The sequence below is a fragment of the Esox lucius genome, chromosome 21 (assembly GCF_011004845.1).
Source record: "Esox lucius isolate fEsoLuc1 chromosome 21, fEsoLuc1.pri, whole genome shotgun sequence".
Lineage (NCBI taxonomy): Eukaryota > Metazoa > Chordata > Actinopteri > Esociformes > Esocidae > Esox > Esox lucius.
Genome location: NC_047589.1, coordinates 32,012,296 through 32,037,930, shown reverse-complemented (window position 1 = coordinate 32,037,930; position 25,635 = coordinate 32,012,296). Strand labels below are relative to the sequence as shown.

Here is a 25,635-nt window from a genome sequence, read left to right as displayed (position 1 = left end):
TAGAGGGGGAGATAGAGATAGAGATGGAGACAGAGATAGAGAGGGTGACATAGAGACAGAGATAGAGAGGGAGACATGGAGACAGAGATAGAGAGGGAGATAGAGAGGGAGACATGGAGACAGAGATAGAGAGGGAGATAGAGATAGAGAGGGAGACATGGAGACAGAGATAGAGAGGGAGACATGGAGACAGAGATAGAGAGGGAGACATGGAGACAGAGATAGAGAGGGAGACATGGAGACATAGATAGAGACATGGAGACAGAGATAGAGAGGGAGATAGAGATAGAGATGGAGACAGAGATACAGGGGGAGATAGAGATAGAGATGGAGACAGAGATAGAGAGGGAGACATGGAGACAGAGATAGAGAGAGAGATAGAGATAGAGATGGAGACAGAGATAGAGAGGGAGATAGAGAGGGAGACATGGAGACAGAGATAGAGAGGGAGACAGAGATAGAGAGGGAGACATGGAGACAGAGATAGAGAGGGAGATAGGGAGGCATGGAGACAGAGATAGAGATGGAGACATGGAGACAGAGATAGAGATGGAGACAGAGATAGAGAGGGAGACATGGAGACAGAGATAGAGAGGGAGACATGGAGACAGAGATAGAGAGGGAGTAAAACAGAGAAAGACGGTAAAATAAGGAAACAGACAGAGAGAGAGATAAAGAGAGTAAGAGATATAGTGAGAGAGACAGAGAGCGATATCTAATATCCTAATCTAATATGGAGGTCTATTTAAGTCAGCCAGGGTACTCAAGCACCCTCTGTCACTCTAGCTGATTGCCTTAGCATGTGGTTGCTAAACACACCAGTAAAAAGCCTCCACCTGTTCGGTTCTGTGTTTCCTTCCATGTATCTTGCTCATTGCCTTATAAATGCTGTCATTAATAACATTACATTCTTAATGGTGTTGTTAGCAGTATTATATACAAAATGCAAAGGAATTGAGATACTCCAAGAACACCCCAAAGATTATAAATGGTCAAACGAATATGTTGCATTTCCTGTCTGAACTCAACCTCATGCACAAAATCTGTCAATCTTTGGTCTTGAGTCCTGACAGTGACTCTCAGTGGGATGAAAATAATGACTGTTCGTACAAAAGGTCCGGATGCCAGAACCAAGAACATAAAATTCATCTTCTACTAGGGCAAATAAAAACAACCCCTGCTTCAGTTTTCTACTAAGGCAAATAAAAACATAACACCTGCTTCCGTCTTTGCTGTGAACATTTTAATAAAACTATACATCCCAATCAGTATCTGTCTTAAAATTCTTCAGTCAGTCACAGAACTGATTAACTTCTAAGGTTGTGGGATAATCTATAGGGAAAAATCAAACACTACTAAAACCAAACAGTACTGTAATCTATGGGGGAAAAACAAACACGCCGATATATTGTTCACACAGACAGGATAACCACACTAGTAGATGAGACAGAAAATATCTTTCAAAGCACAGAGACAAGAACAAACATCTGACATACTCAGATCAGTACCTTGCTGCTCTGTAGGGTGACTAGTCATGCAACCTGAAAAGTCAAACATGCAGGAACAATGTGTGCTTTGGTGTGTGTGTGTGTGTGTGGGCGTATAATGTGTGCTCACATCCACGGGTTTGTCGGTAGACTAGTCTGTCAGTGATGTGGAACAGAGATTCTGAGATGAAGCATCATGGCAGGTCATCCCATACCCTCCTCCTCCACCCCTCACAACAGACCTCTCCCCACCCATCCTCTCCCCATATATAGTGGCAGCAGACCTCTGTATATGATTGGACTGGGGAGGTCCAAAAAGAAACGTGGCATAACGGGGAAGGCAAAGACAAAAAGAGAGTGGGAGAAATAAAGAGGAAAAGACGGGAGGAAAGGTGAAGAAGGAGAAATATAAGAAATGGAGTTGGATGAGCTTAAGTGTTAGAGTTGTAAGAACACATCAGACTGCTTCTGAGCTGAGGCTTGAATGGCTAACTACTCTGTAACTGGCTGACTGGTTCTCTGGTTCTGACTATTTCACTGACTGTTTTCACTAACAAAATTACTGCATGGTTGACTGATGGGTTTGTTGGCTGTTTGCCTGGTTACTGGTTCTAATCCTGAAGGTTTAGTAAAGATGACAGGATAGTCTTGGTTCTAATCCTGAAAGTTTAGTAAACATGACAGGATAGTTTTGGTTCTAATTCTGAAGGTTTAACTTCACAGGTCAACCCATCTGTGACTGGATGGGTGGTAGCAGTAGAAGAACTTCACAGGTCAACCCATCTGTGACTGGATGGGTGGTAGCAGTAGAAGAACTTCACAGGTCAACCTTTCTGTGACTGGATGGGTGGTAGCAGTAGAAGAACTTCACAGGTCAACCCTTCTGTGACTGGATGGGTGGTAGCAGTAGAAGAACTTCACAGGTCAACCCTTCTGTGACTGGATGGGTGGTAGCAGTAGAAGAACTTCACAGGTCAACCTTTCTGTGACTGGATGGGTGGTAGCAGTAGAAGAACTTCACAGGTCAACCCATCTGTGACTGGATGGGTGGGAGCAGTAGAAGAACTTCACAGGTCAACCCTTCTGTAACTGGATGGGTGGTAGCAGTAGAAGAACTTCACAGGTCAACCCTTCTGTGACTGGATGGGTGGTAGCAGTAGAAGAACTTCACAGGTCAACCCTTCTGTGACTGGATGGGTGGTAGCAGTAGAAGAACTTCACAGGTCAACCCTTCTGTGACTGGATCGGTGTTGTTGATTGCCAATCACACCTTCGGCTTCTGTAATTGAGTTCTTGACTCAATCTGTGGATAATGCATTTCCATCTTACCAGAAACCAGATTTCTGTCTCAGACAGACTTAGCACAATCAAAGCTTAATTTGTGCATATCTGATTGGGAATACATTTCAAGGCTCCAAGCTATGCTTTCATTATATCAAAAGAACAATATTAATTCACCTTGTAAAATCAATTTAATAGGTGCGGCTTGAGTTCATACAGGACAATTATTAAACAAAATGCTATCTATATCATGAAATATATTACACAACTGAAGCTGTAACCTCAATAATTTGCCAGATTATAAAGGTACAACCTTTAACCAGATAGATGATACGGAAGATGTTAGCATGGATTATTATTAAATAGATGATGATTATAATATTATATATTATTATATTATACACTCACCTAAAGGATTATTAGGAACACCTGTTCAATTTCTCATTAAAGCAATTATCTAATCAACCAATCACATGGCAGTTGCTTCAATGCATTTAGGGGTGTGTTCCTAGTCAAGACAATCTCCTGAACTCCAAACTGAATGTCAGAATGGGAAAGAAAGGTGATTTAAGCAATTTTGAGCGTGGCATGGTTGTTGGTGCCAGACGGGCCGGTCTGAGTATTTCACAATCTGCTCAGTTACTAGGATTTTCACGCACAACCATTTCTAGGGTTTACAAAGAATGGTATGAAAAGGGAAAAACATCCAGTATGTGGCAGTCCTGTGGGCGAAAATGCTTTGTTGATGCTAGAGGTCAGAGGAGAATGGGAGGAGACTGATTCAAGCTGATAGAAGAGCAACTTTGACTGAAATAACCACTTGTTACAACCGAGGTATGCAGCAAAGCATTTGTGAAGCCACAACACGCACAACCTTGAGGCACAGCGGAAGATCCCACCGGGTACCACTCATCTCCACTACAAATAGGAAAAAAAGAGACTACAATTTGCAAGAGCTCACCAAAATTGGACAGCTGAAGACTGGAAGAAAGTTGCCTGGTCTGATGAGTCTCGATTTCTGTTGAGACATTCAGATGGTAGATTCAGAATTTGGCGTAAACAGAATGAGAGCATGGATCCATCATGCCTTGTTACCACTGTGCAGGCTGGTGGTGGTGGTGTAATGGTGTGGGGGATGTTTTCTTGGCACACTTTAGGCCCCTTAGTGCCAATTGGGCATTGTTTAAATGCCACGGCCTACCTGAGCATTGTTTCTGACCATGTCCATCCCTTTATGACCACCATGTACCCATCCTTTGATGGCTACTTCCAGCAGGATAATGCACCATGTCACAAAGCTCGAATCATTTCAAATTGGTTTCTTGAACATGACAATGAGTTCACTATACTGAAATGGCCCCCACAGTCACCAGATCTCAACCCAATACAGCATCTTTGGGATGTGGTGGAACGGGAGCTTCGTGCCCTGGATGTGCATCCCATAAATCTCCATGGGCCAACATTTCTAAAGAATGCTTTCAGCACCTTGTTGAATCAATGCCATGTAGAATTAAGGCAGTTCTGAAGGCGAAAGGGGGTCAAACACTGTATTAGTATGGTGTTCCTAATAATCCTTTAGGTGAGTGTATATTTTATTTTATATAATATATACAAATACATTATAATTATATTTTATTATATTATTATTATATATTTTATTTTAGAGCAATGACTTGGGATTAGGTTAACAGGTTTCCTCAAGGACGGATGAGCTGCTTTCTTAGTTCAACTTGGATCGATCTGGCAACTTTCCAGTCACATGCTCTAACACCTGTAGAAGATGATGTTAGGAGGGATTATTTAAGATAAAAGGCACAGGAGGTTCAAGTACAGTGGGGAGAACAAGTATTTGATACAATCAATCAATCAAATGTATTTATAAAGCCCTTTTTACAACAGCAGTTGTCACAAAGTGCTTCCCAGCCTTAAACCCCAAGGAGCAAACAACAGTAGTGTTGAATTTCATACACTGCCGATTTTGCAGGTTTTCCTACTTACAAAGCATGTAGAGGTCTGTAATTTTTATCATAGGCACACTTCAACTGTGAGAGACGGAATCTAAAACAATTTCAGAAAAACACATTGTATGATTTTTTTATAATTAAGGTATTTGATCACCTACTAACCAGTAAGAATTCCGGCTCTCACAGACCTGTTCGTTTTTCTTTAAGAAGCCCTCCTGTTCTCCACTCATTACTTGTATTAACTGCACCTGTTTGAACTCGTTACCTGTATAAAAGACACCTATCCACACACTCAATCAAACAGACTCCAACCTCTCCACAATGGCCAAGAGCAGAGAGCTGTGTAAGGACATCAGGGATACAACTGTAGACCTGCACAAGGCTGGGATGGGCTACAGGACAATAGGCAAGCAGCTTGGTGAGAAGGCAACAACTGTTGGCGCAATTATTAGAAAATGGAAGAAGTTCAAGATGACGGTCAGTCTCCCTCGGTCTAGGGCTCCATGCAAGATCTCACCTCGTGGGGCATCAATGATCATGAGGAAGGTGAGGGACCAGCCCAGAACTACAAGGCAGGACCTGGTCAATGACCTGAAGAGAGCTGGGACCACAGTCTCAAAGAAAACCATTAGTAACACACAACGGCTTCATGGATTAAAATCCTGAAGTGCACGCAAGGTCCCACTGCTCAACCCAGCGCATGTCCATGCCCGTCTGAAGTTTGCCAATGACCATCTGGATGATCCAGAGGAGGTCATGTGGTCTGATGAGACAAAAATATAGCTTTTTGGTAAACCATCCCAACTGTGAAGCACCGAGGTGGAAACATCATTGTTTGGGGATGCTTTTCTGCAAAGGGGACAGGACGATTGCAACGTATTGAGGGGAGGATGGATGGGTCCATGTATCGCGAAATCTTGGCCAACAACCTCCTTCTTTCAGTAAGAGCATTGAAGATGGGCCGTGGCTGGGTCTTCCAGCATGACAAGGACCCGAAACACACAGCCAGGGCAACTAATGAGTGGCTCTGTAAGAAGCATCTCAAGGTCCTGGAATGGCCTAGCCAGTCTCCAGACCTGAAACCCAATAGAAAATCTTTGGAGGGAGCTGAAAGTCCGTATTGCCCAGTGACAGCCCCGGAACCTGAAGGATCTGGAGAGGGTCTTTATGGAGGAGTTGGCCAAAATCCCTGCTGCAGCGTGTGCAGGAAACTACAGGAAACGTATGATCTCTGTAATTGCCAACAAAGGTTTCAGTACCAAATATTAAGTATTGCTTTTCTGATGTATCAAATACTTATATCATGCAATACATTTAATTTAATTAATTACTTAAAAATCATACAATGTGATTTTCTGGATTTTTGTTTTAGATTCCGTCACTCGCAGTTGAAGAGTATCTATGTTAAAGATTACAGACTTTTACATGCTTTGTCTAATGAGTTAACCAGATCATCAAACATCCTGACGGTCAATTATAAGCTTGTCAATTTTTATTCTAGTTTTTAGCTAGCAAGTTGAAAAGAGAAGGGACTTCAAGATGCAGAGAACATCTGCCCTGCCATTGGTAGTCGCCAAACTCCGAATTTTGCCTCTGAGAGTAGCTCCGCCCACTGTTGCAGTGATTTTCTGTCCCTCGTTGGAAATTAATGAGATCATGCCTCTTTGTAGCTCTCGCAAGCGGACAGGGCGCACGTAGGGTAACTGTGGCTAAATAAACTAAATGTACTCTACTTTTCTGTCCAAAATGTATTATTTACATGTTAGATTTAGGGCAAAAGTTAAAATTAGGGTTAAAGTTAAATTTAAAGTTAGGCATTACTGCTAGGTTAAGTTTAAACATACATGTTAGGTTATTGAGGTTAGGGCTAGGTTGAAGATTAGGGTTAGGGCAAAGGTTCAGGGTAGGTTTAGTGTTTGGGCTAAGGTTTGGGTTAAGGATAGGGTTAGGGCTAGTAAAAGTAGGACAGTCATTTAAACTGCTAAGTAAATGTGTCTAGTGGCTCCAGGCCTCAAAGTTTCTCAGGCAACAGTCCATATTTGCACATTATTAATGGAGGGAAGTGTGTAAAAACAAAAAGTGTGTACTGAATATTGTATGTAAACTTGGACATTCTGAGTTATTAGCAAAAGACCCATCACAACAACCACCTGAGCTACAGGGAATGGCTTTCTTCTATGACATTCTGTAGCTCAGCTGGTAGCTAGAATCGAAGGTTCCTTTCCCAATAATTATGCTAAACAAAGCCGAATGAGTAAATCTAGATCTATATTTATAATTAAATGTAGACCTTAATAACCAATATTTACAAGGTCTGATTTGGAAATAATTATTAACCTGTATGGTTTGATATTTGATTAATTATAGACCTAGATTCACATAGTTTGATCTTTGATTAATTATAGACCTAGATTTACAAGGACTGATATGGGATTAACTATAAACCTAGATTTACAAGGCCTGATATGATATGAAGGAGGGAAGAGTCCCTTCTGTTAAAAGTCAGTTTAAACAATGGGAAATATTTGTCAGTTGGAAGGTACCACACAGGGATTTGAACCCTGGTCTCCAGAGGGGAGCTGCATGGGGTCAGGAGTGTTTCCTCTGGACCATTTACTAAACACTAACTAACTGGCTGTTCCCTAGGCCGGCAGTCATTCATCTGAGAGAATGCAGAGTTATTCTGTTACTGACAATATTTTATATAGAACTATGTTAGCACTGTATCCAATGGGCATCAGATGCTGCAGGTTACTAGCTATTGGATTTCTTAGTCGGAAAAGGGTGGCTTGCCCACTTCAGGTTGGTGGAGAGTGCCTGCCTCAAGTGGAGGAGTTTACGTATCTAGGGGTCTTGTTCACGAGTGAGGGAAGGATGGAACGGGAGATTGACAGACGGATCGGTGCAGCTTCTGCAGTAATGCAGTCGATGTATCGGTCTGTCGTGGTGAAGAAAGAGCTGAGCCGCAAGGCGAAGCTCTCGATTTACCAGTCAATCTACGTTCCTACTCTCACCTATGGTCATGAGCTTTGGGTCATGACCGAAAGGACAAGATCCCGGATACAGGCGGCCGAAATGAGCTTTCTCCGCAGGGTGGCCGGGCGATCCCTTAGAGATAGGGTGAGAAGCTCGGTCACCCGGGAGGAGCTCAGTGTAGAGCCGCTGCTCCTCCACATCGAGAGGGGTCAGCTGAGGTGGCTTGGGCATCTTTTTCGGATGCCTCCGGAACGCCTTCCTGGGAAGGTGTTCCGGTCCCGTCCCACCGGGAGGAGACCCCGGGGAAGACCTAGGACACGCTGGAGGGACTATGTCTCCCGGCTGGCCTGGGAACGCCTCGGTGTCCCCCCGGAAGAGCTAGAGGAAGTGTCTGGGGAGAGGGAAGTCTGGGCATCCCTGCTTAGACTGCTGCCCCCGCGACCCGGCCCCGGATAAGCGGAAGAAGATGGTATGGTATGGATTTCTTAGAAACACTACTAAAAGGAATTACAAGCATTAGTGTTCTCAACTAAACCTGATTTCAATGATAAGCCAGCAAGAATAACCTACAAGAGCTCTCCTTATTACTGTATAAAATTATTAACATATTTCAAAGCTGGTCTAGATTATACTGGGTAAATCCCCCCATTGGAAGAATTGGAAACAGTATGGTCGTATGTGTTTATTTTACTATAATAATATAGTAGTAGCCTAACTTTTAAATTAAACATAAAATAAATATTAAAATAATATTAGCTAATATGTCATTTGAAATACCTTTACTGATTACATTTCACAGAAAAATATAGAGTTAATAATTTATCTGATTTTTTATCGGGTTTGCCTATGTGTTTTTTATTTTGTTTTTGTAACGTTGTTTCAGTATTCTTTTGAACGTAGCCTTCTTCCCTGGTTAGTCCCAATGAGGGGCACCTGTCTTTCTGTTCACCTGTTCACCTGCTCCCCATCAGTTCCTATGTAGTTCAGTCCTGTTTGTAGCTTCTTTGTTAGGTATTGTGTTTTTTGCCACTCTCCTGAGCCTTTCTTTTCTTGTCGATTCCAGTGTTAATACAGTGTACCAGACCACTGCCTGTCCGTATTGTATTTTGACCTCGATTCTGCTTTAGTCCTTCTGTAGCTGCCTGATCTGACTTGCCTGTGTACTGTCCCTTTTCTTGCCCTGTTGTTATTAAAACATAGCGCTCTGTGCTTGGAGTCTGTGTATTCATGACAGTCTGAAGTGCCAAGGGTCTCAAAGATCATCATCAAGACATAAAGTCATCCCACATCCCATTTCCCCAAAACGTAAGCTAACCCTTAACCCCAACAATCTCTTAAAATCCCCTCACTCTGAACAATTTTCCTTAGTTTACTGTACTTTTGGGGAATATCAACTTCAAGGTGCAGAAATGTCCATAAATAGCTATAATGTTTTTAGAAAGGAGATGGAGTTGAGTATCCCAGGCAACCAATGCATTGATAGAGGTTCTGAGGCAACAGGTGCACTGACCACATTTACATCCTATACCAGTTTATTAGTGCTATTTATACCTCCTTGTATACATTTGTTGTGTTACTATGTTCTATCATTTTATGTTGTGTTTATCTGTATTTGGGGGAAATAGCTTTGAAGGTTATTAAAACATGGTTTTCTTTGTTGGGTATAATGGCTATATCAAATTGCTTCTACCTGAGCACATGGCATGTGATTGCCAGCAACTCTCCCAGTAAAGATCTTAACAATGAGCAGAACACTCAGTAGTACATCTCTTTATTCTTAGAGCTGCCTTGCCTTTGAGAGCGAGGTCTTCAATGGTGCCCAGCAGGCCTTGACCCCAATTCTGTCGGCTGTATTTATACCTGGAACAATATTTTTTGAACAATAACTGGGACCATATTTTTGTTTGAAGCTGAGAAAGCTCAGCCTCAAACAGCAGGAATTTGCTATTGGTTTATTCATCGCACAACCTTAGTGGTGAATTGGCAACAGTACACAGCCCAGGTGTGACAACAGGCATGGGTGGAAGTTTGAGTAATTCCAACACATTAAAGTGGTGATGCACACTTCATTTGCTTTAAAAGCTGACCAATCAGCTAACTGATGGCTCTTGGTATATTGATTCAGGGAATTATATTTTACCAAATAATGCAATTTTAATACAAAAAATGAAATACAAAATCTGAATTTAACACCAACTTTTAATGAAAAAGAGTTCTCTGCAGGACATTGAATGCAGACCATAGACCATAAAGAACCTGGTCAACTGCAGCAGCAACAGCATTAAACAGTGTCAGATGCACAGAGGTGAACAACCTTTAACAAATAGACCAATATAATTAATGTAAAGGGAAAATGATACTGGGTCAAGAATCGATTCTTGAGGACCCCATTTGATATGTTGGAAAAGCAAGATGTCACTCCTTCTGAGTACACACATTATTCATAGACTATTTGTCTTATAGTCTGAAAAAGGAAAATATTTGTTGAAATAATTATGAAATCAAGGGAAAAACAATAGTCTCTTAATATTGGTAGTTTCCATTGTCATTTACTGGGCTAATTGGTGTTGTGATAGCTTAAAATCCATTGTAATATTCTATTTGGGAGACTTAACAAGACATTCATCATGTTGAGTTCTTTCATGGCTGATCCAGTGTGGTTGTAATTAAGCACTGCTGCCAATGAGGGCACCAACACAACATGGGGGGTACGATAAAAACAAATAATTAATTGAATCAACACATTTGCACAGTAATGTTTTGAGAGGTTTTTGTAATACCGATGACTTAGTAAGGCAATATAGGCAAATAATTAGTATTGTAACTGTTTGTAATCTTTGAGATATTGCCAGATTGACTGTAGATGCAATATAATGTTAGCAAGATAACTATGATTGAGGCTACAGCACTGGGTATTCCCCAGCTAAAGTAAGTTTCAGTACTTAAGTACATTGACAATTTCATAATGTGTTTCCTACTAGTTATTTCCATCCCACTATAGCTAATGTAATTAGCTGTCACTCACCCCTGGATAGAATGCCATTGACTTTCAAACAAACTATGACTGAAGCAAAATATGAATGCTGAATATATCTGGTTGGAATGAATGCTAAGATTTCTGTTATTTAATACAGAGCAGGGGTTAATATGTACCCAAGAAGACCTGTAAACCTAATGAAAGTTTAAAAAATCTTTGGCCACCTGATACATCTGTTTAAAACTATCAGAAGGTGTTTTTCCTTCCTAAAAACATTATATAACATCAGATCAAATACAAATGAACATAAAATATAAAGCAACAACAATGCATTGTGTTGTCCAATAGATAATGAATATCCTGTGAGATGGTTAGAATAAATGTTTGTTTACCTTTGTGTTTGACTATGTGGTCTGAGAAGTAGCTGAAGTAGCGGGGACACTGGATGGTGATGACTTCTCCCACCAGGGCAGACGGCCAACAGGCAATGATATCCCACATCCCCTGGCAGCCTGCCCAGACAGACACAGGAACAGTAACATTACTGAGGATATCCTAGAGTAGACACAAAAACATGAATACATGTATCTCTCTATGATATGTGAAGGATCTTTCATGCAAACAAAAAGGGTTCTACAAACAGTTTTTACAATAACAGGCTAGCTTCAAGCTCTTTGTCCAGATACTGATGGATAGCACTGTGTGTGAATTCATATCAACTTTAGGAGGTAAACAGAATAATTTAGAAGGACAATAAAGACAGACTAACATTGCTGTGAATGGCATACCAGAGTCTTCACTTGAACTGGACTGAGCCAGAAAAGGGTGAAATATTAACGTCTGCAGGAATGAAGACTGACATGAAGACTAACACTGACCACACCCCTAGGTGACAGGACTAACACTGACCACACCCCTAGGTGACTGGACTAACACTGACCGCACCCCTAGGAGACAGGACTAACACTGACCGCACCCCTAGGTGACAGGACTAACACTGACCACACCCCTAGGTGACAGGACTAACACTGACCACACCCCTAGGTGACTGGACTAACACTGACCACACCCCTAGGTGGCAGGACTAACACTGACCGCACCCCTAGGTGACAGGACTAACACTGACCACACCCCCAGGTGACAGGGCTAACACAAACCACACACCCAGGTGACAGGGAGAACACTGACCACACCCCCAGGTGACAGGGCTAACACAAACCAAACCCCCAGGTGACAGGGCTAAGAGTAACCACACCCCCAGGTGACAGGGCTAACACTGACCGCACCCCCAGGTGACAGGGCTAACACTGACCACACCCCCATGTGACAGGGCTAACACTGACCGCACCCCCAGGTGACAGGGCTAACACTGACCGCACCCCCAGGTGACAGGGCTAACACAAACCACACCCCCAGGTGACAGGGAGAACACTGACCACACCCCCAGGTGACAGGGCTAACACAAACCAAACCCCCAGGTGACAGGGCTAAGAGTGACCACACCCCCAGGTGACAGGGCTAAGAGTGACCACACCCCCATGTGACAGGGCTAACACTGACCGCACCCCCAGGTGACAGGGCTAACACTGACCGCACCCCCATGTGACAGGGCTAACACTGACCGCACCCACAGGCTTCAACACTGATCAAATGTCTTTGGAATAAGGACCAAACAACTGTACTGGAGAAGGCGGCTGATTCCCAAACTGACCACTTATTTGGGTATACCACAGTAATAGCAGAGTTTAACCAGATTGCTGACACCTGTTAAACCTTCTCAAGCTACACTTGGCCTTAAAAAGAACCCAAATATCTCTTAACAAGGATGACTGAGAAGTGGTCAACCAGAAAAGGAAAGAACTGATCCCGGCCCTGCTATAGAGTGGGGAGATTTCTTACATCCGCCAATTGTTTACCTCCAATGGGAAACAAAGAGGGATTTCCTCTGGAAATATGTTTGTCATGGGGGAGATTGTGGTATGGGGGCTTGTTTAGGGGGTCTAAATTAAATGTGCTTAGAAGCTCAATTCTGGTGACTTAAAAATGCATTCTATTCCAAAATGAATGAAAATTAAGATCTGATTGACAGAATACAGCCGATATGGTTCTCTTTCTGGAATGATCTCTGTTCTCCACACTGGGAAATCTGGAGTGACTATGGGTTGGCCTCCCTAACCCAAGCCCTTCTCCCCTGATTGGCTCAGTGTGGACGGGCAGCCAGCTCCAGGAAGAGTGTTGGTGGTTCCAAATTTCTTTCATTTATGAATGATGGAGACCACTGTGTTACTGGGGACCTTAAATGCTGTAGATATGTTTTGGTACCCTTCCCCAGATCTATGCCTCATAATCTTGTCTCAGATCCCTACAGAGAATTCCTTCAACCTCATGGCTTTGCTGTTGCTCATACATGCACTGCCAACTGTGTGACCTCATATGCCTTTCCAAGTCATGGCCAGTCAATTACATTTCCTGCTGGTGGACATTTAGTTGAAGAAACATTTAAAGATTGAGCAACGGAAACAGGATGAACCTGAGCTAATTTTTTTTGTGTCATAGAAAAGTGTCTGACGAGGCCAACCAATACTAAAAACGTGTCTTTAAATAACAACATTCCAGGCCAATCAATACTAAGAACGTATTTTCAAAGATCAACATTCCAGGCCAATCAATACTAAGAACGTGTTTTCAAAGATCAACATTCCAGGCCAATTAATACTAAGAACGTGTTTTCCAATATCAACATTCCAGGCCAATCAATTCTAAGAATATGTTTTCCAATATCAACATTCCTGGGCAATAAATACTAAGAACTTGTTTTCCAAAATCAATATTCCAGGCCCTAACCCTGACCACTAAGAAAGTGTTTTCCAATATCAACATTTGAAGTATGTATGATGTACATCTTCTCTATCAGCTGTTGTCAAACAAACATGGGTATCAAAATAAATGTTTCTCCCGCTACAACTTTCGGCAAATTCTACATGGAATGTGGAAATAAGTATCCTGGCATTTAAAGTATCCTACATTTTAGAAATGTTACCTAATATAAAACATTTTATAGTTGAATGCGTTTAAAACGTGTACTGTTCATAACAAAATTATCGATATTCACACACACACACCTACACCCTGAAGTTGTATAAATGCAGAAATGTGAAAATAATTCTGCACATTCAACTTGTGAAACAGGTGCAGCACAGAAAAATAAATACAAACTTGAAAGAAAATCCATAACCCAATACATTACCATGGTGAATAATTTGATGTAATCGCACAAAAACAAACATTTCAATGATTTTGTGAATTTAAACATATTAATTTGTCATGGGAGAATATCGTGTTTGCCAACATGCCTTTTTGTTGTGTGAATGTAAACATGTTGTGTTGCTGACAGAGTAAACAAGAGTGAGATTTACATGAGTTTTATAACAGATTATGTCCTTCAGACCATCTGATGAAAGGGAATTTCACCACTGAAAACTCTTGCTTAAGTGACAGGTAAATTTTCAAGGATATTCTTATATTCTTGATGTCATTCGATGGATACAGTTTTTCTTTGTCACTCTGGTGCATTTCTTAGATCAAAAGTGCAATTCTTGATACTACTTGTACAAATTACAAATCATCTAGTCACTTATGCACATCATTAAAGCAATTTCTTATTCCTTTGAACAAATTGCAATTGCTTTTGTACATATTACAATTGATAATGTACAAACCCGATTCCAAAAAAGATGGGACACTGCACAAATTGTGAGTAAAAAAGGAATGGAATAATTTACAAATCGCATAAAATTATATGTAATTCATAATAGAATATAGATAACATATCGAATGTTGAAAGTGAGACATTTTGTAATGTCTTGCCAAATATTGGCTCATTTTGGATTTCATGAGAGCTACACATTCCAAAAAAGTTGGGACAGGTAGCAATAAGAGGCCGGAAAAGTTAAATGTACAGATAAGGAACAGCTGTAGGACCAATTTGCAACTTATTATGTCAATTGGCAACATGATTGGGTATAAAAAGAGCCTCTCAGAGTGGCAGTGTCTCTCAGAAGTCAACATGGGTAGAGGATCACCAATTCCAATACTGCGGAGAAAAATAGTGGAGCAATATCAGAAAGGAGTTTCTCAGAGAAAAATTGCAAAGAGTTTGAAGTTATCATCATCTACAGTGCATAATATCATCCAAAGATTCAGAGAATCTGGAACAATTTCTTTGCGTAAGGGTCAAGGCTGGAAAACCATACTGGATGCCCGTGATCTTCGGGCCCTCAGACGGCACTGCATCACATACAGGAATGATACTGTAATGGAAATCACAACATGGGCTCAGGAATACTTCCAGAAAACATTGTCGGTGAACACAATCCACCATGCCATTCGCCGTTGCTGGCTAAAACTCTATAGGTCAAAAAAGAAGCCGTATCTAAACAGGATCCAGAAGCGCAGGCGTTTGCTCTGGGCCAAGGATCATTTAAAATGGACTGTGGCAAAGTGGAAAAGTGTTCTGTGGTCAGACGAATCAAAATTTGAAGTTCATTTTGGAAAACTGGGACGCCATGTCATCCGGACTAAAGAGGACAAGGACAACCTAAATTGTTATCAGCGCTCAGTTCAGAAGCCTGCATCTCTGATGGTATGGGGTTGCATGAGTGCGTGCGGCATGGGCAGCCTACACATCTGGAAAGGCACCATCAATGCTGACAGTTAAATCCAAGTTTTAGAACGACATATGCTCCCATCCAGACGTCGTCTCTTTCAGGGAAGACCTTGCATTTTCCAACATGACAATGCCAGACCACATACTGCATCAATTACAATGTCATGGCTGCATAGAAGAAGGATCCGGGTACTGAAATGGCCAGCCTGCAGTCCAGATCTTTCACCCATAGAAAACATTTGGCGCATCATAAAGAGGAAGGTGCGACAAAGAAGACCTAAGACAGTTGAGCAACTAGAAGCCTGTATTAGACAAGAATGGGACAACATTCCTATTCATAAACTTGAGCAACTTGTCTCCTCACTCCCCAGACGTTTGCAGTCTATTATAAAAAGAAGAGGGGATGCCACACAGTGGTAAACATGGCCTTGGCCCAACTTTTTTGAGATGTGTTGATGGCATGAAATTTAAAATCAACTTATTTTTCCCCTTAAAGTGATACATTTTCTCAGTTTGAACATTTGATAAGTCATCTATGTTGTATTCTGAATAAAATATTGAAATTTGAAACTTCCACATCATTCCCTTCTGTTTTTATTCACATTTGTACAGTGTCCCAACCTTTTTGCAATCGGGTTTGTACAAGTGTCAGCTTTTTTCCACATTTTCTAATGCTCATGTCATGTTGATCAAACTATAGTAGATGGTTCTCTGTTGAATAGTCTTACCCCTCAAAACATCTACGCATTAGTTCCTTGCACAAGCCATTACATGCAAAATTGTTGAACTATTTTTCATAAACTGTCAATCACAGTATCACACATTTCTATTAGACATCCATCCATCTTCTTCCGCTTATCCGGGGCCGGGTCAATTTCAACAGTACTATTTACACTCACCTAAAGGATTATTAGGAACACCACACTAATACTGTGTTTGACCCCCTTTCGCCTTCAGAACTGCCTTAATTCTACGTGGCATTGATTCAACAAGGTGCTGAAAGCATTCTTTAGAAATGTTGGCCCATATTGATAGGATAGCATCTTGCAGTTAATGGAGATTTGTGGGATGCACACCCAGGGCACGAAGCACCCATTCCACCACATCCCAAAAATGCTGTATTGGGTTGAGATCTGGTGACTGTGGGGGCCATTTCAGTACAGTGAACTCATTGTCATGTTCAAGAAACCAATTTGAAATGATTCAAGCTTTGTGATATGGTGTATTATCCTGCTGGAAGTAGCCATCAGAGGATGGGTACATGGTGGTCATAAAGGGATGGACATGGTCAGAAACAATGCTCAGGTAGGCAGTGGCATTTAAACAATGCCCAATTGGCACTAAGGGGCCTAAAGTGTGCCAAGAAAACATCCCCCACACCATTACACCACCACCATCAGCCTGCACAGAGGTAACAAGGCTTGATGGATCCATGTTCTCATTCTGTTTACGCCAAATTCTGACTCTACCATCTGAATGTCTCAACAGAAATCGAGACTCATCAGACCAGGCAAAATTCTTCCAGTTTTCAACTGTCCAATTTTGGTGAGCTCGTGCAAATTGTAGCCTCTTTTTCCTATTTTTAGTGGAGATGAGCGGTACCCGGTGGGGTCTTCTGCTGTTGTAGCCCATCCGCCTCAAGGTTGTGGGTATTGTGGCATCACAAATGCTTTGCTGCATACCTCGGTTGCTTAAATCACCTTTCTTGCCCATTCTGACATTCAGTTTGGAGTTCAGGAGATTGTCTTGACCAGGACCACACCCCTAAATGCATTGAATCAACTGCCATGTGATTGGTTGATTAGATAATTGCATTAGTGAGAAATTGAACAGGTGTTCCTAATAATCCTTTAGGTGAGTATACATATTACTGTTTCTGGGTTATTGATTGAAAGAGACTGGACAGGATTTAGTTTTTCACAGCTTTTACTGCTTTATAAAAGAAAAAAAGAAAAAAAATTACAGTAAGAAAAAGACAAGGGGCACAAAGAAAAAAAAAAAAATTAGAAAGATACACAGGAAACACCCCTAAGGCACTACTTTGCCCACAGCACTGTTCTAGTGCTGTCTCTACACATCCAGACGTTCCTGTCTGTCGGCCCACATATTCTCATCCACATCACACCGGATATTTTCCCTTGCAATGCAACATGGAAATAATCTTTTGGAATGCCTTATCCATCCTCTGCAGGGGTCTTCTGTGATGTCCTCACAAGCTGCATCCATTGCAGCCAGCAGGGTCATCTGTGTGTGTGGCTGACGATCGTACACCTTCCACCTCCATGCTGAAAATAACTCCTCAATTGGGTTAAGGAATGGTGAATAAGATGGGAGGAATTCTATGAGAATCCTCGAGTGGGTCACAAACTATTGCCTTATGTTGTTTGATCGATGGAAACTCACATTATCACAAATGACCACATACTTTGGCAAATCCTCTCTAAACAGACCCCTCTCATCGTCAGGGATGAGAGCCCTGTAGAGAGTCTCTAAAACGTTGAGTAGATGCTGGGTGTTGTATGTTGCTGTAAAGTAGTTACATAGATACATGTTTTATCTGTATGTACTGGTACCATAGCAAAAGGACTAATAGAAATGTGTAAGACTATGCTTGACAGTTAATGACAAATAGTTCAACAATTTTGCGTGTAATGGCTTATGCAAGGAACTGATGCCTAGATGTTCTGAGGGGTAAGACTATTCAACAGAGAACCATCTACTATAGTTTGATCAACATGACATGAGCAATTGTTGAAAAAAGCTGACACTTGTACATTATCAATTGCAATACGTACAAAAACAATTGCAATTTGTTCAGAGGAATAAGAAATTGCTTTAATGATGTGCACAAGTGACTAGATGATTTGTAATTTGTACAAGTAGTGTCAAGAATTGCACTTTTCATCTAAGAAATGCACCAATGTGACTGAGAAAAACTGTAAAAGCTGTGAAAAACAAAATCCTGTCCAGTCTCTTTCAATCAATAACCCACATTCAGTAGTATGTCAATAGTACTGTTGAAATTGATATATGCCATATAAATGCAGCCTTGTGCATTTTCAATACAGTACCTGTCATCTAAACTGCAGCCTAAGTTTACATCAGGTAATACTGTCTAAGTACACAGTTACATAGACAACATGCCTAAACATTTTGATGACCTTGTTCGTGAACAATGACTCAATGACTTATCATTCTGATGACACTGACATGATCATTGGCATGAATATTTACTTTTTATGAGATGTACTAATGATTTTTAGTGACTGACAAGCTTTAGAAACATATCTATTGTATATTGCAGTTTGTACAAATTGTTCGAAAAAATGTTAGAGATTATGTAAAAAAAGCACTAAAGCAACTGAGAAAAACTGTAAGCAATATCCCCATAACTACAGTCAATAAATATCAGTTTGAGATGGAGATTCTGATGTGTTTTTGTGATTTTCACCTAATGCAACTGAGGCAGAGCGTCCACTATGTCTGCCCGATGTCCACTATGTCTGCCCAATGTCCACTACGTCTGCCCAGCGTCCACTATGTCTGCCCAATGTCCACTACGTCTGCCCAGCTTCCAGTATGTCTGCCCAATGTCCACTATGTCTGCCCACCTTTCACTATGTCTGACCAACAGCCACTATGTCTGCCCAGCGTCCACTATGTCTGCCCAATGTCCACTACGTCTGCCCAGCGTCCACTATGTCTGCCCAATGTCCACTACGTCTGCCCAGCGTCCACTATGTCTGACCAACAGCCACTATGTCTGCCCAGCTTCCAGTATGTCTGCCCAATGTCCACTATGTCTGCCCACCTTTCACTATGTCTGACCAACAGCCACTATGTCTGCCCAGCTTCCAGTATGTCTGCCCAATGTCCACTATGTCTGCCCACCTTTCACTATGTCTGACCAACAGCCACTATGTCTGCCCAGCTTCCAGTATGTCTGCCCAATGTCCACTATGTCTGCCCACCTTCCACTATGTCTGACCAACAGCCACTATGTCTGCCCAGCTTCCAGTATGTCTCACCAACATCCACTATGTCGGCCCAGTGTCTACTATGTCTGCCCAATGTCCACTATGTCTACCCACCTTCCACTATGTCTGCCCAGCTTCCAGTATGTCTCACCAACATCCACTATGTCGGCCCAGTGTCTACTATGTCTGCCCAATGTCCACTATGTCTGCCCAGCTTCCACTATGTCTGCCCAGCTTCCACTATGTCTGCCCAACATCCACTATGTCGGCTCAGTGTCCACTATGTCTGCCCAGCGTCCACTATGTCGGCTCAGTGTCCACTATGTCTGCCCAATGTCCACTATATCTGCCCAATGTCCACTATATCTGCCCAACGTCCACTATGTCTGCCCAACGTCCACTATGTCTGCCCAACGTCCACTATGTCTGCCCAACGTCCACTATGTCTGCCCAGCATACTATAGTACTGTGGTTTTGCTGTTTCATTATGTTCTGTTTATTGTTTTAAAACAGTATGGGAAAAATACATGTATTCTGGGTAAATTACCTGTTGTGACATTTCCTGAGGTTTTGTTGTCGCAGCGCTCTCTCTCCAGCTGGATCTCACTCACCACATCACAGATTTGGGCACACCAAACCTGCAGAACCCAAAACAGATGGTTAGTAATCTAGATGAGCATGAAAACACTCCTCCCTGTGTCCAGTATTCAAACATGGTGATCTGCTGTTTAGAGAGCTGAGACCCTCCTCTCAGTGTCCAGCCAAGACTACCCAGAGGGATGATGTGAGACGTTAATCTACAGAATATATTACTCCCACATCTCTCTTGTCTCCTCTCACATCTCTCCATGGTCCTCCCTTATCTGTCTGCTCCTTCCATATCTTTCCCTGCTCCTCCCATCTCTCTTACTGCTCCTCCTACATCTTTCTGTTCTCCTTTCCTATACAGATAGGTGACAAATTAAAGGAAAAGCCTAAATATATGAGTGGTGGTATGCAAATGCTTCCATACAGGTATACTGCATGATACAATTAAGCATTTAACATCCTATAATGCTCTACGGCCTGTAAATAAATCCTGAGCAGACACAGTTCACCTCCATTTTGGATCAAGATGACAAAAGGAAAGGATCTAAGTGACTTTGAAAGAGGGTTTATTATTGTATCTCTTCCAGGATGACAAGGCCCCCATCCATAGGACACGAGTGGATCGGGGCTCCACGAGAGGCCACTGAAAGGTTGGGTCAGTATGTTATTGTTGTGAATCAAATGCAATGGCCTTTTCAGTCACCAAATCGCAAACCAACTGAACACCTGTGGGAGATTTTGGACCGACTATGACCTACAGTACGCCAAGGTGCACTGAAGCTGTTCTGGAGGTGGACCAACACCTTTCTGAGACACTTTAGGTAGTTGTTTCCTTTAATTTGTCACTCATCTGCAGCTCTTAGATCCTCCATATCTATGTGGCTGCACAAGCATGATGTCATGGCACTGGATCAGGAAATGAGAACAGCCAGTGAGAAATAGCAGAACTGTTCAACTATGTCAACAGACACTGACAAACCCAAGCTGACAGGCTCTGGTGGAGCCCCAGAGGTCAGTCATGAAGATGTGGACGAGCAGCCGGAGAAGGTCAGCGGAGACCCAGCACTGAGGGAGATAAGGAGGGATGGAGGATGGAGAAAAAGGAAAGGAATGGAGAGAATATGAGATGAGGGGGAGGAGGGTTAATACAAAAGAGAACAAGAGAGGATAAAAAAGAGAGGGAATGAGTAGGGAAGCAGGCTACTCCTCCACATGCTCCTGTAAAGGGGAGGAATCAGGGCCAAGCAGCAGAGGAGAAGAGGGGCAGAGGACAGGAGAGTGAAGGACAAAAACAGCAGGCAATCTATGTGATGCAGCCAGGTCTTTTACATGGACTCAGTCCCAAAGTGCCGCTGGGTCACAATTAATTATTTACAAAGCACTAAACACAGCCAGAGACTTTGTATTAAAGATAGGACAACTGAGTGGGTATGCTTTCATTCCAGTACAACCATGTTCTGGTTAAACCGCTGTCCTATGAATCCAGGGGTTCCCCTGGGCAGCTAACATGTTCCTCTGTTACCATAAAACATGGCTCACTAGCTAACACCAAGGAAAACACTGCTGTTTCTTTATATATCACCACCACTGCCAACCACTACTGACCACTACCAACCACTACTGATCACCGCCAACCACTACTGACCACCGCCGACCACTACTGATCACCGCCAACCACTACTGACCACTACCAACCACTACTGATCACCGCCAACCACTACTGACCACCGCCGACCAATACTGACCACTGAAGACCACTACTGACCACTGCAGATCACTACTGACCACCGCCGTCCACTACTGGCCACTGCAGACCACTACTGACCACCGCCGACCACTACTGGCCACTTCAGACCACTACTGACCACTGCAGACCACTACTGACCACCGCCGACCACTACTGGCCACTGCAGACCACTACAGACCACCACCAACCACTACTGACCACTGCAGACCACTACTAACCACTATAGTACTGCCGACCACTACAAACTCACTTGCCATGCCATGCTCACAGCTAACAGCTACACACGAGCATGTGCTTTAAGGCAAAATGTCGGTGTTAGCAATAAGGAACCTCAATATTGCATTTAACATAGCTAACCACATTGAAATGGTCTTTTTTCTCTTGCTCTCTCCTAACACTGCTTTGCTTTATTAACATTAATGAAGTGAACATCAGAGGTTAAATAATTCACTGCCAAAAGGCTAAGCGAATGTATTGTTGGGATTGTAAGAAAAAACATTTGTAAATTCGGTATGATCGTAAAAAAAAGTTATATGTAAAACATCTGTGAACGTACAAACATCCTTCTATGACTTTTTACACAGTAAATTCTTACTTTAGGTCTCCATTAATTTGTGTATGAATAATTTTTCTACCTACAAACTTTTGACAGTAATCTGGCATCTGCAAAGATATGTCCCGAACATAGCTCTTCAAAATTGTAAAGCTGGCAACAATAAGTTGGACCATTGTTCATTATTTGTGCACAAGTTTCACTTGTAATAAAAAAAATCACTTTAACTTAGACATTTTATTATTGTGTAGGTCTACATACTTGATATGGTACCAAATACTCAAACAGTGTTGTTTTATGAGTCTTGGTTCTTTTCCCCTGGATTGCTGCTGTGAAATGATAACTGAATGAATACTGAATGAATAAAACAATATGTTATGCAATCCCTACAGAGGTTCTAGGCCATATATAGCCATAAATATGATGGACAGAAAACAGCTATTAAATAGCACATGCCAGACTGTAATATTTAAAGGAATATTTTGACCTAAATCACTGAATTATATTTTGCAGCTCAGACAGATATTCTGTGCAAGGCTATTCTGTGTCCATGTCATTTTCACACACAAATATTTTACTTAATGCCTAAATGCATGATTGCCTACTGGTTTAATATCATTATGCAGTATGAAAAACCAGCTATGGACTTTTACTTTGAACATGACATCAGGAATCGCAAGGCAATGGTACAGCACTGGGCTAGCTATGCACATGGATTACGCACTTGAAGATCAGTTTTCATTATGCATGCATGAACAAAGAGACTTTTAAATTGAAATCTTGCAGGATAACTATTTCCGATTTCCCTGATTTCCTGTTGTCTACACTGCCTCTGCTTGTTATATTAGCACTCATCCCGTAAAATCCTGGTTACGAGAGGAAACTGCCAAAACTCCACATCGAGATGTTGTACTTCAGAATTAAACTAGATCCGTACAAGAAGACATATTAGTCTGCCATCGTAACAATTTCATGCTTACAGTGGATATAAAATGTCTACACACCCAACAAGATACACACACACACACCTAAAAAACACATATACAGTGGATATAAAGTCTACACACCACTGTGTAGACTTTATATCCACTGTATAGCATGAAATTGTTACGATGGCAGACTAATATGTCTTCTTGTACGGATCTAGTTTAATTCTGAAGTACAACATAATACAAAGATTTCACAATAACATGGTTGCATAAGTGTACACACCCTTAAACTAATACTTGAAGAACCTTTTGATTTTATTACAGCACTCAGTCTTTTTGGGTAGGAGTGTGTGTCTATTAGCATGGCACATCTTGACCAGGCAATATTTGCCCACTTTTCTTTGCAAAAGCGCTCCAAATCTGTCAGATTGCAAGGACATCTCCTGTGCACAGCCCTCTTCAGATCACCCCACAGATGTTCAATTGGATTCAGGTCTGGGCTCTGGCTGGGCCATTCCAAAATGTTAATTTTCTACTGGTGAAGCCATGCTTTTGTGGATTTGGATGTGTGCTTTGGGTCATTGTCGTGCTGAAAGGTGAACTTCCTCTTCATCTTCAGCTTTCTAACAGACGCCCGAAGGTTTTGTGTCAAAATTGCCAGGTATCTGGAACAGTTCATAATTCCCTCCACCCTGACCACACCGTTCCAGCTGAAGAAAAACAGCCCCAAAGCATGATGCTACCCCCACCATGCTTCACTGCATGGTGTTATGGACAAAAGGTTATGGAAAAAAAGTTCAACATTTGTTTGATTAGATCATAACACATTTTCCCACATGCTTTTGGGGGACTTGATGTTTGTTTTTGCAAACTTCAGCCGGGCTTGGATGTTTTTCTTTGAAAGAAAAGGCTTCTGTCTTGCCACCCTACCCCATAGCCAATTCATATGAAGAATATGGTAGATTGTTGTCACATGTAGCAAACACCAGGTATTTCCCAGAAATTCCTGCAGTTCCTTTAATGTTGCTGAAGGCCTCTTGGAAGCCTCCCTGACCAGTTTTTTTCTCGTCTTTTCATCAATTTTGGAGGGATGTCCAGTTCTTGGTAATGTCTCTGTTGTGCCATATTTTCTCCACTTGATGATGACTATCTTCATAGTGTTCCATGGTATATCTAATGATTTGGAAATTCTTATGCACCCTTCTCCTCACTGATATCTTTCAACAATGAGGTCCCTCTGATGCTTTGGTAGCTCTCTGCGGATCATGGGTTTTGATCTGAGATGCAACATTTAAGGAAACTCCTACTAGAACAGCCTAATTTTATTTGTGATTAATCAGAGTTGTGACAACTGCGACCTCTGCTGGTTCACCTCCCCCTGCAGTGGGCGGGCCCCAGCGGTCGACGTCACCGGCCTTCTGACACCACCGTCTCATCATACATTTCACCTGTGTCTCGTTTAGTGCACCTGTTCCTCATCATCGCTGTTTCCCCCGGTATATATGTTCCCTCTGCTCCCCCTGTCTTTGTGTGTGATTGTCCCTACCTGTGTGTAGAGCTGTGCTACGCTTTGTTCAGCTTACGCTGTATATGTTCGAGTGGATACGATTAAATATCCTTCCACCACGCCTTCTCCTGCTCCTCCTTGCTCCTCAAACCCCGAAGCCGTGACAGAATCACACACCCAAGAAAGACAGCAAGGATATGGAGCCTACAGGAGCCACAGGCAAGGTCGGTGTTGCGGAGGCGGTCCGAGTACATTCAACAATGCTGGCCAGCCTAGGCGCGGCAATGGACAACATCTTGAAAGCGGTACAGCGCCTAGAGCTGAGCCAGCAGACCCCCGCAGCACCGGCCGTTTCTCCGCCTGCCCTTTCCTCGCCGCCTAGCATGGGGGCACTGCATCTCCCCTTGCCCAGGGACTTCGACGGGGCGGCGGACCGCTGCCAGGGATTCCTCCTACAACTGGACATCGCGCTCCAGGCGATGCACCCTGCGCCGACCGAGGCTCAGAAAATCACCTCGCTCGTCTCCTGCCTATCCGGAAAAGCCCTGGAGTGGGCCACCGCCGTCTGGAACACCGAGCAGCCCACCCAGGGCAGCTACGCCGATTTCACCCGCCGCTTCCGAACCGTGTTCGACCATCCACACGAAGGGAGAGAGGCGGGTGAACGACTGTTCCACCTACGGCAGGAGACGAGATCGGCGCAGGAATTCGCTCTGGAGTTCCGGACCCTGGCAGCGGGATCGGGGTGGAACGAGCGGGCTCAGATCGACCACTACCGGTGTAGCCTTCGCGAGGACGTCCGGAGGGAGCTGGCTTGTCGAGACGTGTCCCTCTCCTTTGACCAACTGGCGGACATGTCCATCCGTCTCGACAACCTGCTAGCTGCCCGAGGACGTCCCGGAAGAGGCCCGCCCGTTCCACCCTGCCAACCAGACGCCGCCGTCCCCATGGCCCTGGGGGCGGCTGCGCTGTCGGGCAGGTGT

The 25,635-nt window shown here is 42.8% G+C and overlaps 1 protein-coding gene across 3 annotated transcripts in view; it reads right to left on the bottom strand.

Annotated features, from left to right (window-relative positions):
• Positions 1-25,635, bottom strand: part of vipr1b (vasoactive intestinal peptide receptor 1b) — an 88,769-nt gene that overhangs the window by 43,940 nt on the left and 19,194 nt on the right. For 2 of the 3 annotated variants that reach the window (XM_029116438.2, XM_010902359.4), the window contains exons 2-3: positions 19,876-19,966; positions 11,078-11,197 (exon numbers count right to left, since the gene is read on the bottom strand). In XM_029116438.2, coding sequence (XP_028972271.1) covers positions 11,078-11,197; positions 19,876-19,966 — 211 coding nt within the window. Of the gene's footprint in view, positions 1-11,077; positions 11,241-19,875; positions 19,967-25,635 lie in introns of those variants that run through there. The other variant, XM_029116437.2, reaches the window with a different exon arrangement.